Source organism: Camellia sinensis, chromosome 11 (assembly GCF_055761805.1).
Source record: "Camellia sinensis isolate YWXY chromosome 11, ASM5576180v1, whole genome shotgun sequence".
Lineage (NCBI taxonomy): Eukaryota > Viridiplantae > Streptophyta > Magnoliopsida > Ericales > Theaceae > Camellia > Camellia sinensis.
The window spans coordinates 85381798-85398389 of NC_138971.1; the positions used below are offsets into that span (position 1 = coordinate 85381798).

The 16592-nt window shown below is 41.5% G+C and overlaps 1 protein-coding gene across 1 annotated transcript; it reads right to left on the reverse strand.

Annotated features, from left to right (window-relative positions):
- Positions 1-1662: 1662 nt before the first annotated feature.
- LOC145802458 (uncharacterized) lies at positions 1663-8284 on the reverse strand. The gene is made up of 5 exons (XM_082895180.1): positions 6408-8284; positions 2670-6324; positions 2496-2582; positions 1942-2393; positions 1663-1711 (listed from the first exon to the last, which is right to left on the reverse strand). The coding sequence occupies exons 1-5, from the start codon at positions 8282-8284 to the stop codon at positions 1663-1665; spliced, it is 6120 nt and encodes a 2039-aa protein (XP_082751306.1).
- Between the last annotated feature and the right edge of the window lie 8308 nt (positions 8285-16592).

Sequence of the window (16592 nt, forward strand, 5' to 3'; positions counted from 1 at the left end):
GCCATTTCGCGTGCATTACGATTCAAACACTCGGACATGTATTCGGACCCTCTTGCACGATGGCAGATATGTAATTATGGTGTTTACTTGCCATTTCGCGTGCATTACGATTCGAACACTCGGACATGTATTCGGACCCTCTTGCATGATGGCATACATATAATTATGGTATTTACTTGCCATTTCTCGTGCGTAAGGATTCGAACACACGGACACGTATTCGGATCCTCTTGCATGATGGCATATATGTAATTATGGTGTTTACTTTCCATTTTTCAAGCACTAGGGCTCGAACACAAGGACACTTATTTAGACGTTCTTGCACGATGGCAGATATGTAATTATGGTGTTTATTTTCCATTTCTCATGCGTTAGGTTTGAACACTCGGACACTTATTCGGACCCTCTTCCGTGATGGCAGATATGTAATTATGGTGTTTACTTGCCATTTCTCATGCGTTAGGTTCGAACACTCGGACAGTTATTCGGACACTCTTGCATGATGGCAGATATGTAATTATGGTGTTTACTTGGCATTTCTCATGCATTAGCGTTCGAACACTCGGAGACTTATTCGAACCCTCTTGCATGACGGTAGATATGTAATTATTGTGTTTTACTAGCCATTTCTCTTACATTAGGGTTCGAACACTCGGACACTTACTCAGACCCTCTTGCATGATGGCTGATATGTAATTACGGTGCCTACTTGCCATTTCTCATGCATTCGGGTTTAAACAATCTGACACTTATTCGTACCCTCTTGGAGAATAGCACATATGCAACTATAGTGTTTATTTGCCATTTCTCATGCATTAGGGTTCGAACACTCGGACACCCATTCGGACCCTCTTGCATGATGGAAGATATGTAATTATGGGGTTTACTTGCCATTTCGCATGCATTACGATTCGAACACTCGGACATGTATTCGGACCCTCTTGCATGATGGCATATATGTAATTATGGTATTTACTTGCCATTTCTCGTGCGTTACGATTCGAACACTCGGACACGTATTCGGACCCTCATGCATGATGGCCGATATGTAATTGTGATGTTTACTTGTCATTTCTCATGCATTAGGGTTTAAACACACGAACACGTATTCAGATCCTCTTGCATGATGGCAGATATGTAATTATGGTGTTTACTAACCATTTCTCATGCATTAGGGTTCAAACACTCGGACACTTATTCGGACCGTCTAGCATGATGACTGATATGTAATTATGTTGTTTATTTGCCATTTTTCATGCATTAGGGTTTAAACACTCAAACACTTATTCAGACTCTCTTACATGATGGCAGATAGGCAATTATGGTGTTTACTTTCCATTTCTCATGCGTTAGGGTTTAAATACTCGGACACTTATTCGGACCCTCTTGCATGATGGCAGATATGTAATCATGGTGTTTATTTGCCATTTGTCATGCATTAGTGTTTAAACACTCGGACACTTATTCGGGCCCTCTTTTTTTTGGGTAAGTAAGAAATAAATAAAACAAGAAAATTTACACGATTACAAGGGGCATACCCCAGGCCCTACCCCAAACTACAACGGCAACAACCAAACAAACAGCTGGCACCAGAGAGGCAAGCCAACCACACAAAAAAAACAAACTCTAAACAGCCAGAGCAACTAAGCACAAAAGACTTGTTCAAGAACCATATCCCACAAACAGATAGGGAGCTTGCACAAGATCTACACTGTTACAAAGAAGCATCTGAACTAAGATAATACCAAGATCACCGTGAATACCAAAAAAAAAACAGCCCTTATCTTAGGCTTAAACACATCCAGATCTAGAAAACTAAGAACCCAAAAAAAAGGGACAACGTTACAATACACAATAATAAAAGTCCCACCATTCAGATCTATATACAAGCAGAATTTAAAACAGCTTATGAACCCACTGAAGTGCCAAGGTAAGGCGCACCGTGCTGCCATCACCGAAAAGCATCTCCACACAGCATAAAGCTTCCCCGAGGGGCGCAGGTTGCAGCCACCTCCACACCACCAGTCAACACTAAATTCGATAGCAGGCACATCTTGTTGCCAACATCCATGAGCCTTCCCCAACATCATCCAACTTGCAGCCGGAATCCAATAACAGTCCCAATAACAGTACAAAGGAGACTGCCAGTAATAAACCCACCAGACAGTTTTATGTTTCACCTGCCCAAAGTGAACTAGATAGTAAGTGCCAATAATACATGAGACATCATAGAGAAGGAGGAAAATAAATCTGGGAATATGAGACCTCCCATCACTCGGCCCACATCTAATAACAACACTCCACACAGTATATGTCCTCTCTTCACTAGGCCCACATCTCTCAAACTCACTAATTATCTCAACTGATTTGCTGTATAAGGATGCTTCCTCAACCTGCACATAAGAGTTAGTATACAGAATAACAGTTAGAAATATGATGGTGAGTAGCCTCACATCTCTCAACCCACAAGATAAATTGACATTATTTTGGCTCACTCCACTCGGCCCACATATGACTTTAGCCGAACATATTAGAGAGTATGAAGACATCATCAGATTGGGACAAGCATCCATGACATAAATCTGCAAAAGAGTAACCAGTTAGAAATCCCTCAATATATGCTCCCCTCACTCAACCCTCAATATAGGTAACTTGTCCCCTCTCAGTACACTCCCAGCATTGTTGTCCTGGGGCTGCTTCATAATTGTTGCAGGTAGATTCCATTGAGATAGATACCAATCATCACCTGCAGAGTTAGCCAGATTATACATAGAAAGCATCCTACCTCTAACCATTTGGACAATAAGGTTAGTCACAGTTTTTTCAGGTTTAAACTCCTTGCTAAAAATCCTTCTATTCCTTTCAATCCAGATCTGATAGACAGTGCAAAGGAAGGATAGTTTAGTAAGAGAAGACTTCAGGGCTTTGCCTCTGGTAGACTTTGTAGCATAGGCCACGTACTCCAGCCAGGTTAATTGGGGCCAGCTAATGTTACACTTAACCTGAATGGCACCCCAGATCCTAGAAGAATACACACACCTGAAGAACAGATGGGAGTGATTCTCCTCAAGGCCTTGACAGAGGGGGCATTTAGAATTAGGGACAAGGCCGAATAGAAGCAACCTATCCCCCGTGTTTAATCTCTCGTGAATGGCCATCCAGACTACAAAGCTGACTCTAGGAATGGACGGATGCCCCCAAACAAGATTAGTCCAAGGCACTTTAGTACCCTTATCCCTCCAACAATTCCACGCGGATTGTATGGTAAAATTCCCATCCACAGTCAGGTTCCAGACAGGACAATCCTGGATATCATTATTTGGTTTAAGCTCAAGAGGAGTGGAAGAGATCCACTCCTTGATCTCCCAAGAGTTGTCAATAGGCCATCTCCAATCATTATTAGATATGACAGCACTAACTTTAGACTCGAAAGAAAGACCCGTGTCGTACATAATCCTATGCCCAAATCTGTCCCATAAGGAACCCAAAGGATGCCAATTGTCAAACCACAGAAACACCTTCTCCCCATTACCAATTTTAAACTTGATAAGAGGGAAGATGTTTTTCCTAATAGACAGAATTTTCCTCCAGACCCAAGAGGGGTCACTAGGCATCTTAACATGCCAAAAGCTCTTACCCTTAAGTAAGTAAGACTTAACCCATTGGCACCACATAGATCCTTCCCCTCCAGAAAACAAGAACCAAACATGCTTGGTGATAGCCGCCCTATTCCAGACCCCCATCTCCTTGAACCCTAAGCCCCCTTCACCTTTAGGCTTACAGACATTATTCCAAGCAATTTTAGCACTATGCGTCTTCAAATCAACACCCGACCAAAGAAAAGCTCTCAAAATGCTATCAATCTCTCTAATTACCTTCTTAGGGAGGATAAAAAGAGAGGACCAATAGACTTGCATGGAGAAAAGGATAGTCTGGATAAGTTGAGCTCTACCCGCATAGGAAAGAAGTCTATTGGTCCAGCTCTTAATCCTCTTGATGATTCTCTCAACCAGGATCTTACAATCAGTAGCCTTAAGCTTCGTAGTGATCAAAGGCACACCCAAGTATTTCACCGGGAGAGTGCCTTCAGTAAACTTAGAGGTGCGAAGAATGTCATTTTTAAGCTCCCTATTACACCCCGAGAAGAATATATTACTCTTACTAGGACTAGGGGTGAGACCAGATAATTGTCTAAACTCCTCAAGGCCTTGCATGATAAGGTTGACAGTGGCAGTATCACCTTTACTGAAGATCATAAGATCATCAGCAAAGCAAAGATTAACGATTTTGGTCTTATCACACCTCCAATGGAACTTGAAGAGGGGATCACAAGCTTTTTCAGCCAAAATTCTAGCTAAGATTTCCATAGCCAAAACAAACAAGTAGGGTGACATTGGATCACCTTGTCTAAGCCCCCTAGCCCCTTTGAAATACCCATGGAGACTCCCATTAATGCAGATCGAGAAAGAAGGACTCGTCATACAAGCCTTGATCCACATAATCATACAAGGGGGAAAGTTCATAGCTGACAAGATATCAAGAATGAACTCCCACCTAACATTATCATAGGCTTTCATAATGTCCACTTTCATAGCACACTTGGGAATTTTAGAATTTCTATGATAACCCCTCATTATCTCCTGGGACAAGAAGATGTTATCCGAGATCCGTCTACCCTGGACAAAAGCTGATTGCACAGGATCTACCAGATCCGGAAGAACAATCTTAACTCTATTGGCAATGATCTTGGCTATGCACTTATAGATTGTGTTGCAACAGGAGATAGGCCTATAGTCCCCAACCTTCGTGGGGTTAGGGACTTTAGGAATGAGAGCTATAATCGTACTGTTAACCTCCGAGAGAAGTTTACCAGTTTCAAAAAAGGATCTTATAGCAAGGGTGACCTCCTTGCCCACAATATCCCAAGAGCTCTTGAAAAAACCCGCCGAATACCCATCAGGTCCCGGGGCCTTGTTAGGCTTAAGGGACCAAAAAACATCCTTAATCTCAGCATCAGAGATAGGCATAGCAAGCATATCATACTGAGACACAGAAACTCTAGTTTTCACCAAAGAATTGATCCTATCAATGCCATTATACTGGTCCTCAAAGGGAGATCCAAAGAGGTTAGTATAAAACTGAACAAAAGCAGTGTGAATGCCACTGATCTCCGTAATACTATCACCATTCCCCAACTCGACACTCAAGATTTTACCCCTATTAGTATTACTCCTCACCGACCTAAAGAAGAAGCTACTATTCCTGTCCCCCAAATTAAGCCATTGAATCCTGGATTTTTGAAGAGCAAGACTCTCCTCCACCTTGCTAAGGCCCAGATACTTCTTATACTCCTCCCTCTCCTGAATCTGGAGGCCACAATTCAGAGGATCTTTATCAAGCTTGATCTGGATTGATTCCAGAATACCTTTCGAAACTTGAACTCTAACAGAAATGTCACTGTAATCCTTTTTATTCAACAGCTTGAGGGCTGTTTTAAGCTGTTTAAGCTTTTGACAGACCCTAAACATCGGAACACCTCTAATAAATTGATCCCAGGTAGTAGACACACAATTCAGAAAATCAGGATGCTTAGACCAGAAATCAAAAAATTTGAAAGGTTTTTTAAAAGATGTTTTGGTCTCATTTATATTAACAACAGCAGGTGAGTGGTCAGAAATACCAGATGGAAGAAAAGAAGCACTGGATTCAGGGTATTTGACCAGCCAGTCCTCATTAACTAACACCCTATCAATCTTAGTAGCAATATAGTCACCATCAGCTCTTTTATTAGCCCAAGTAAATTGACAACCACCATACGAGAGATCAGTCAAATCAGCTGAGTTAATACAAGTGTTAAATTCTTCATTGTCATTAGACCAAACCGAAGAGCCCCCTATTTTTTCCTGGCGATATCTTATGGCATTGAAATCACCCAGGAAAACACAAGGGGAATTGGACTTTACATGGGAGATGTGAACCATTCTATCAAAAAATGTTTTCCTCACAGTATGTTTATTATCAGCATAAACAAATGTTGCAAAAATACTGGCTTTAGTGGCACGAAGCAGAACTTCACAAAAGATGTGTTGGTTAGACATCGAGCACAGTTTGACATCACAAGTTTCACTGTTCCAACACACCCACACCCTACCAGATTCAGTTGGTTGGGAGTTAGACAAAAAGGACCAATTTTCAAAACAGTTATTAAAAATCTTATTTTCATTATGTTTGCTAATTTTGGTCTCCAAAACACCAATGACTTGGATATCTTCATTAAGCACAAATTTTTTAAGATCTTTATGTTTAGAAGGATCATTCAACCCTCTAACATTCCAAGAAGCAATTTTAAAAGTCATTGGAAACAAAAACAAAAAGTACATCCCATAACCAACTGAAACAGCAGTTACTTCTTCTTTTTCCTCTGACTTTTGCCAGAGGATTTGCTACCTTGAACATGCTGAGTTTTTGGGACTTGAGTAGCCCCTGATGAACGCACCGTAGCTGGCATGGTATCAGCAATCACTGCCTCCAAGAGTCCTGCAGCCTGTGGGAGCACCGTCTTAGTCAACTCCATAACACTATTATGAAACATTTTAGCTTCCTTCACTGGCGTCTCTAACTCCTCCTCTGATGAGCTCACTGCCACTGTTGGGATAGTGTTTTCCACTACTGGAATGGTTGTTGTTGGAACATCAGGCACCAGACTAGGAGCATCCACACTTTCAGGATTCGGATCCCCCACTTTCCTCTTCCCTTTGGCTTGGACAGTAGTCCATTCTTCTTCCGGCACCTCAACAGCTTCCTCAGAGTTCTTTTGGAGGGCAATTAGGTGCGCCACCTGTTTAGATACACACTTCTGAGTATCGTGACCAAAAATTTGGCAGTGTTGGCAGATGGAAGGCAAGCCTTGGTATTCAACACGGATCAGGACTGCTTCATCATCACAGCGAATCTGGAAGTAGGTAGGAAGTTTGGCGGTAGCCTCTATCTCAATGCACACCCTTGCAAAAGCCACCCTGGACCCTCTAGCTGTGAGTTGGTCCATACAAAGAGGACTGCCAATAGCACTAGCAATCCTACTCAGCCCATCCGGGTCCCAGTACTCCAGTGGGATGTTAAAAAACTTAACCCAAATCGGAATCTTGGTGGATTTTTCCTTGGCTAGCTTCATCATCCTTTTCCATTGTTTTAGGATGAGTAAATAACCACCAATATACCAAGGCCCCTCTTCAAGCACCTCTCTGCAACATTCCGGGGAATCAAAAATAAAGAACATAAAACCATCCCCGTTGGTTAAAACTTCCTTAAGGCCTTTGTTTTTCCACAACCCAAAGGCACTGTTACGAAGGTAGTTGTAACCTACACCCTTATCTATGAAATAGCCTACCAAACATGAGTCCCATTTCTCCAGAGGATCTGATCTCCGAGGCATATTAACCACAACAGCATCATCAATCTGAGTAGGGGGAATATACCTTAGTTTGATATTAGATCGCGTTGGTGCCGCAGCCACGTTGGCCCAAGATCTCTGCTGAGGCTGATTAGGCCCCATAACATCAGAGGAGCTCCTGCCTCCATTTCCCCCTCGACCCCCTCTCGCCCCTCGGTAACTTTCTCCGCCCCTTCCTCGACCACCAGACTGGTTGGGAACATTCACAGCTTCCGAATCATTACCCACAGACAAGACATCGAGAGTTGGACGACTCCTCCCTTCACCTCTGATTCTAGCAACCTCAAGGCTATCAGGAAGATTTTGAAATCTGTAGTCTTCATTGTCAACACTTTCTGACCATCTAGGGTTAGAGGTCTGACCCATCGGAGTCGAAGGAAAGACCTCTCCACCTTCCTTCTCTGAAGCTAAGATCATTGGGGCTTTAAGCTTTTCCAAACGATCTGTATTACCCTGAGTAACCTCATCAACACCGATCTGCGTAATCACGGTTCGATCTACCCCTTCGATCCCTTCAGATCGCTCTCGAGCCTTCGCAGCCAAATCGATTTGCCCTGTCACACATGTACCCAACAAATCTGAGTTCCTCAACCCCGATGTATACTCCACTGCAACTCCATGCTCTGCGCTAGCTACAATATTCCCACTAAGAGAGGGTGAACTGACCATTTTTGCTGCAGACGTATCCATGGCTTTGAACACAGATGTTCTTTGTGTTTCCAACTCAGAATCTCCCAAATGAATACTATCTTTATCGATGCCTGATCCTACTGAACAGATGGGATCATTAACTTTTGCATTTAACTCATTAGGGATAGCATTAACTCCGGACATCGTAAATCAATGAGATATTGAACCCTAGAAAACAAGGGTTTTCTAGAGAGATGTCAGAGCTTCTCTCTCTAACCCATTTGCATAAGTTATTCGGGCCCTCTTGCATGATGGCAAATATGTAATTATGGTGTTTAATTGACATTTCTCATGCATTAGGGTTTAAACACTTGGACACTTATTCAGACCGTCTTGCCCGATGACAGATATGTAATTACGGTGTTTTCTTGCCATTGCTAATGCAATTGGGTTTAAACACTCGGAAACTTGTTCGGACCCTCTTGCATGACGGCAGATATGTAATTATTGTGTTTATTTGCCATTTCTCATGCATTACAGTTCAAGCACTCGGACACTTATTCGGACCCTCTTGCATGATGACAGATATGCAATTATGGTGTTTGCTTTCCATGTCTCATGCATTTGGGTTTGAACACTCGAACACATATTCAGACCCTCTTGCAGGATGGCATATATGTAATTATGGTGTTTACTTGCCATTTCTCATGCATTTGGGTTTAAACACTCGGACACTTATTTGGGCTCTCTTGCATGACGACAGATATGTGATTATGGGGTTTACTTGCCATTTCTGGTGCATTATGGTTCGAAAAATCGGACACATATTCGGACCCTCTTGCATGATGGCAAATATGTAGTTATGGTCTTTACTTGCCATTTCTTATGCATTACGGTTTAAACACACGGACATGTATTCGGACTCTCTGGCATGATGGCCTGTATGTAATTATGGTGTTTACTTTCCATTTTTCAGGCACTAGGGCTCGAACACTGGGACACTTATTTTGACGTTCTTGCATGATGGCAGATATGTAATTATGGTGTTTATTTGCCATTTCTCATGCACTAGGGTTTAAACACTCAGACACGTATTCGGACCCTGTTGCATGATGGCAGATATGTAATTATGGTGTTTACTTGCCATTTCTCATGCGGTAGGTTCGAACACTCGGACACTTATTCGAAACCTCTTCCATGATGGCAGATACGTAATTATGGTGTTTACTTTCCATTTCTCATGCGTTAGGTTCGAACACTCGGACACTTATTCGGACCCTCTTGCATGATGGCAGATATGTAATTATGGTGTTTTCTTGCCATTTCTCATGCATTAGCGTTCGAACACTCGGACACTTATTCGGACTCTCTTGCATGATGGTAGATATGTAATTATTGTGTTTTACTAGCCATTTCTCTTACATTAGGGTTCGAACACTTGGACACTTATTCAGACCCTCTTGCATGATGGCAGATATGTAATTACGGTGCCTACTTGCCATTTCTCATGCATTCGGGTTTAAACACTTGGACACTTATTCGGACCCTCTTGCATGGTGGCAGATATGTGATTATGGTGTTTACATGCCATTTCTCACGCATTAGGGCTTAAACAATCTAACACTTATTCATACCCTCTTGGAGAATGGCAAATATGTAACTATGGTGTTTATTTGCCATTTCTCATGCATTAGGGTTCGAACTATCGGACACCCATTCAGACCCTCTTGCATGAGGGCAGATATGTAATTATGGTGTTTACTTGCCATTTCGCATGCATTACGATTCGAACACTCGGACATGTATTCGGACCCTCTTGCATGATGGCATATATGTAATTATGGTATTTACTTGCCATTTCTTATGCGTTAGGATTCGAACACTCGGACACGTATTCGGACCCTCATGCATGATGGCCGATATGTAATTGTGATGTTTACTTGCCATTTCTCATGCATTAGGGTTTAAACACACGGATACGTATCCGGATCCTCTTACATGATGGCAGATATGTAATTATGGTGTTTACTAGCCATTTCTCATCCATTAGGGTTCAAACACTCGGACACTTATGTAGACGTTCTTGCATGATGGTAGATATGTAATTATGTTGTTTATTTGCCATTTTTCATGCATTAGGGTTTAAACACTCAAACACTTATTCAGACTCTCTTGCATGATGGTAGATAGGCAATTATGGTGTTTACTTTCCATTTCTCATGCGTTAGGGTTTAAATACTCGGACACTTATTCGGACCCTCTTGCATGATGGCAAATATGTAATCATGGTGTTTATTTTCCATTTGTCATGCATTAGTGTTTAAACACTCGAACACTTATTCGGGCCCTCTTGCATGATGGCAGATATGTAATTATGGTGTTTAATTGGCATTTCTCATGCATTAGGGTTTAAACACTTGGACACTTATTCAGACCCTCTTGTATGATGATAGATATGTAATTATGGTGTTTACTTGCCATTTCTCATGCATTAGCGTTCGAACACTCGGACACTTATTCCGACCCTCTTCCATGATGGCAGATATGTAATTAAGGTGTTTATTTGCCATTTCTTATGCATTAGGGTATAGACACTCGGGCACGTATTCGGACCCTGTTGCCTAATGGCAGATATGTAATTATGGTGTTTATTTGCCATTTCTCTTGCATTAGGGTTTAAACGCTCGGACACATATTCGGACCCTCTTGCATGATGGCAGATACGAAAATTTGGTGTTGACTTGCCATTTCTCGTGCATTCGGATTCGGACAATCGGACACGTATTCGGACCCTCATGCAAGATGGTAGATATGTAATTACGGTGTTTTCTTGCCATTGCTCATGCAATTGGTTTTAAACACTCGGAAACTTGTTCGGACCCTCTTGCATGATGGCAGATATGTAACTGTTGCGTTTATTTGCCAATTCTCATGCGTTAGAGTTCGAGCACTCGGACACTTATTCTGTCCCTCTTGCATGATGACAGATAAGCAATTATGGTGTTTGCTTTCCATTTCTCACGCATTTAGGTTTGAACACTCGGACACTTATTCAGACCCTCTTGCAGGATGGCAGATATGTAATTATGGTGTTTACTTGTCATTTCTCATGCATTAGGGTTTAAACACTCGGACACGTATTCAGACCCTCTGGCATGATGGCCTATATGTAATTATGGTGTTTACTTTCCATTTTTCAGGCACTAGGGCTCGAACACTAGGACACTTATTTAGACGTTCTTGCATGATGGCAGATATGTAATTATGGTGTTTACTTGCCATTTCTCATGCATTAGGGTTTAAACACTCGGACACGTATTCGGACCCTCTGGCATGTTGGCTGATATATAATTATGGTGTTTACTTTCCATTTTTCAGGCACTAGGGTTCGAACACTAGGACACTTATTCAGACGTTCTTGCATGATGGTAGATATGTAATTATGGTGTTTATTTGCCATTTCTCATGCATTAGGGTTTAAACACTCAGACACGTATTCGGACCCTGTTGCATTATGGCAGATATGTAATTATGGTGTTTACTTGCCATTTCTCCTGCATTAGGCTTTAAACACTCGGACACTTATTCGGACCCTCTTGCATGATGGCAGATACGTAATTATGGTGTTTACTTTCCATTTCTCATGCGTTAGGGTTCGAACACCCGGACACTTATTCAGACCCTCATGCATGATGGCAGATATGTAATTATGGTGTTTACTTGCCATTTCTCATGCATTAGCGTTTGAACACTCGGACACTTATTCGGACCCTCTTGCATGACAGCAGATATGTAATTATGGTGTTTTACTAGCCATTTCTCATACAATAGGGTTCGAACACTTGGACACTTATTCAGACCCTCTTGCATGATGGCAGATATGTAATTACGATGCCTGTTTGCCATTTCTCATGCATTCGGGTGTAAACACTTGGACACTTATTCGGACCCTCTTGCATGATGGCAGATATGTGATTATGGTGTTTACATGCCATTTCTCACGCATTGGGGCTTAAGCAATCTGACACTTATTCGTACGCTCTTGAAGAATGGCAGATGTGTAACTGTGGTGTTTATTTGCCATTTCTCATGCATTAGGGTTCGAACACTCGGACACCCGTTCGGACCCTCTTTGCATGATGGAAGATATGTAATTATGGTGTATACTTGCCATTTCTCGTGCATTAGGATTCGAACACTCGGTCACGTATTCGGACCCCCATGCATGATGGCAGATATGTAATTGTGGTGTTTACTTGCCATTTCTCATGCATTGGGGTTAAACACTCGAAAACTTATTCGGACCATCTTGCATGATGGCCAATATGTAATTATGGTGTTTATTTGCTATTTCTCATGCATTAGAGTTCAAACACTCGGTCACTTATTCGAACCGTCTTGCATGATGGCAGATATATAGTTATGGTGTTAACTTGTCATTTCTCATGCATTAGGGTTTCAACACTCGGACACGTATGCGGACCCTCTTGCATGATGACAGATATGTAATTATGGTACTTATTTGCCATTTCTCATGCATTAGTGTTTAAACACTCGGACACATATTCGGACCCTCTGTCATGATGGCAGATATGTAATTATGGTGTTTACTTTCTATTTTTCTGGCACTTGGGTTCGAACACTAGGACACTTATTCAGACGCTCTTGCATGATGGCCGATATGTAATTATGGTGCTCATTTGTCATTTCTCATGCATTAGGGTTTAAACACTCGGACCCGTATTCGGACCCTGTTGCATGATAGCAGATATGTAATTATGGTGTTTATTTGTCATTTCTCATGCATTAGGGTTTAAACACTCGGACACGTATTCGGACCCTGTTCCATGATGGCAGATATGTAATAACGGTGTTTACTTGCCATTTCTCCTGCATTAGGCTTTAAACTCTCGGACACTTATTCCGACCCTCTTGCATGATGCGAGATACGTAATTATGGTACTTACTTGCCATTTCTCATGCGTTAGGGTTCGAATAGTCAGACACTTATTCAAACCCTCTTGTATGATAGCAGATATGTAATTATGGTGTTTACTTGCCATTTCTCAACCATTCGGGTTTAAACACTCGGACACTTATTCAAACCCTCTTGTATGATGGCAGATATGTAATTATGGTGTTTATTTGCCATTTGTCATGCATTAGGGTTTAAACAATCAGACACTTATTCAGACCCTCTTACATGATGGCAGATAGGATATTATGGTACTTACTTGTCATTTCTCATGCATTAGGTTTTAAACACTCGGACACTTATTCGGACCCACTTGCATGATGGCAGATATGTAATCATGGTGTTTATTTACCATTTGTCATGCATTAGTGTTTAAACAATCGGACATTTATTCAGACCCTCTTGCATGATGGCAGAAATGTAATCATGGTGTTTATTTAACATTTGTCATGAATTAGAGTTTAAACACTCGGACACTTATTCGGACCCTCTTGCATGATGGCAGATATGTCATTATGGTGTTAATTGACATTTCTCATGCATTAGGGTTTAAACACTTGGACACTTATTCGGACCGTCTTGCATGATGACAGATATGCAATTATGTTGTTTACTTGACATTTCTCATGCATTAGCGTTCGAACACTCGGACATATTCGGACCCTCTTGCATGATGGCAGATATGTAATTATGGTGTTTACTTTCCCTTTTTCAGGCACTAGGGTTCGAACACTCGCACAGTTATTCAGACCCTCTTCCAAGGTGGCAGATATGTAATTATGGGATTTACTTGCCATTTCTTGTGCATTAGGGTATAAACACTCGGACACGTATTCGTACCCTGTTGCGTGATGGCAGATATGTAATTATGGTGTTTACTTGTCATTTCTCTTGCATTAGGGTTTAAACGCTCGGACACTTATTCGGACCCTCTTGCAAGATGGTAGATATGTAAATATGGTGTTTACTTGCCATTTCTTGTGCATTCGGATTCGGACAATCGGACACGTATTCGGACCCTCATGCATGATGGCGGATATGTAATTACGGTGCATGCATGCCATTTCTTATGCATTCGGGTTTAAACACTCGGAAACTTATTCAGACCCTCTTGCATGATAGCAGATATGTAATTATTGGGTTTATTTGCCATTTCTCATGCATTAGAGTTCGTGCACTCGGACACTTATTCGGACCCTCTCGCATGATGGCAGATATGTAATTATGGTTTTTACTTTCCATTTCTCTTGCATTAGGGTTAGAACACTCGGACACTTATTCTGACCCTCTTGCATGAGGGCAGATATGTAATTATGGTGTTTACTTGCCATTTCTCGTGCAATAGGGTTTAAACACTCGGACATTTATTTGGACCCTCTTGCATGATGACAGATATGTGATTATGGGGTTTACTTAGGGTTCGAACAATCGGACACTTATTCGGACCCTCTTGCGTGATGGCAAATATGTAGTTATGGTGTTTACTTGCCATTTCTCATGCATTAGGGTTTAAACACTCGGACACGTATTCGGACCCCCTGGCATGATCGCAAATATGTAATTATGGTGTTTACTTTCCATTTATCTGGCACTAGGTCCGAACACTTGGATAATTATCCAGACGCTCTTGCATGATGGTAGATATGTAATTATGGTGTTTGTTTTCCATTTCTCATGCATTAGGGTTTAAACACTCGGACACGTATTCGGACCCTGTTGCATGATGACATACACGTAATTATGGTGTTTACTTGCCATTTCTCATGCGTTAGGGTTTGAACACTCGGGCAATTATTCGGACCCTCTTACATAATGGCAGATATGTAATTATGGTGTTTACTTGCCATTTCTCAGGCATTCGCGTTCGAACACTCGGACACTTATTCGGACCCTCTTGCATGACGACAGATATGTAATTATGGTGTTTACAAGCCATTTCTCATACATTAGGGTTCGAACACTCGGACACTTATTCAGAGCCTCTTGCATGATGGCAGATATGTAATTATGGTGTTTACATGCCATTTCTCACGCATTAGGGCTTAAACAATCTGATACTTATTTGGACCCTCTTGGAGCATGGCAGATACGTAACTATGGTGTTTACTTGCCATTTCTCATACATTAGGGTTCGAACACTCGGTCACGTATTCGGACCCTCATGCATGATGGCATATATGTTATTATGGTGTTTACTTGCCATTTCTCATGCATTGGGGTTTAAACACTCGAAAACTTATTCGGACCCTCTTGCATGATGGCAGATATGTAATTATGGTGTTTATTTGCCATTTCTCATGCATTACGGTTCAAACACTCGGTCATTTATTCGAACCTCTTGCATGATGGCATTTATGTAGTTATGGTGTTTACTTGTCATTTCTCATGCATAAGAGTTTCAACACTTGGACATGTATTCGGACCCTCTTGCATGATGGCAGATATGCAATTATGGTACTTACTTTCCATTTCTCATTTACTAGGGTTTACACACTCGGACACTTATTCGGGCCCTCTTGCATGATGGCAGATATGTAATTATGGTGTTTAATTGACATTTCTCATGCATTAGGGTTTATACACTTGGACACTTATTCGGACCGTCTTGCATGATGACAGATATGTAATTATGGTGTTTACTTGAGATTTCTCATGCATTAGCGTTCGACCACTTGGATACTTATTCGGACCCTCGTCCATGATGGCAGATATGTAATTATGGAGTTTACTTTCCCTTTTTCAGGCATTAGGGTTTGAACACTCGGACACTTATTCAGACCCTCATGCATGATGGCAGATATGTAATTACGGTGTTTACTTGCCCTTTCTCATGCATTAGGGTTTAAACACTTGGACACTCATTTGGACCCTCTTGCATGATGGCAAATATGTAATTATGGTGTTTACATGCCATTTCTCACGTATTAGGGCTTAAACAATCTGACACTTATTCGAACCCTCTTAGAGCATGGCAGATTTTTAACTATGGTGTTTACTTGCCCTTTCTCGTGCATTAGGGTTCAAACACTCGGACACCAATTCGGACACTCTTGCATGATGGCAGATATGTAATTATAGTGTTTACTTTCCATTTCTCGTGCATTAGTATTCGAAGACTCGGTCACATATTCGGACCCTCATGCATGATGGCAGATATGTAATTATGGTGTTTAGTTGCCATTTCTCATGCATTGGGGTGTAAACATTCGAAAACTTATTCGGGCCCTCTTGCATGATGGAAGATACGTAATTATGGTGTTTATTTGCCATTTCTCATGCATTAGGGTTCAAACACTCGGTCACTTATTCGAAACCTCTTGCATGATGGCAGATATGTAGTTATGGGGTATACTTGTCATTTCTCATGCATTAGGGTTTCAACACTCGGACACGTATTCGGACCCTCTTGCATGATGGCAGATATGTAATTAGGGTGCTTACTTTCCATTTCTCATTCACTAGGGTTTAAACATTCGGACACTTATTCGGACCCTCTTGTATCGCGGCAGATATATTTTTATGTTGTTTACCTGCCAT

Coding starts and splice junctions, on each gene's coding strand:
- LOC145802458 (XM_082895180.1), bottom strand. CDS start 8,284: ATGTCCGGAGTTAATGCTATCCCTAATGAGTTAAATGCAAAAGTTAAT. Junction 2,394..2,495: donor TCATATGTGGGCCGAGTGGA/GTGAGCCAAAAT, acceptor TCTTATGTGCAG/GTTGAGGAAGCATCCTTATA. Junction 1,712..1,941: donor TTTTCGGTGATGGCAGCACG/GTGCGCCTTACC, acceptor TCTTTGTAACAG/TGTAGATCTTGTGCAAGCTC.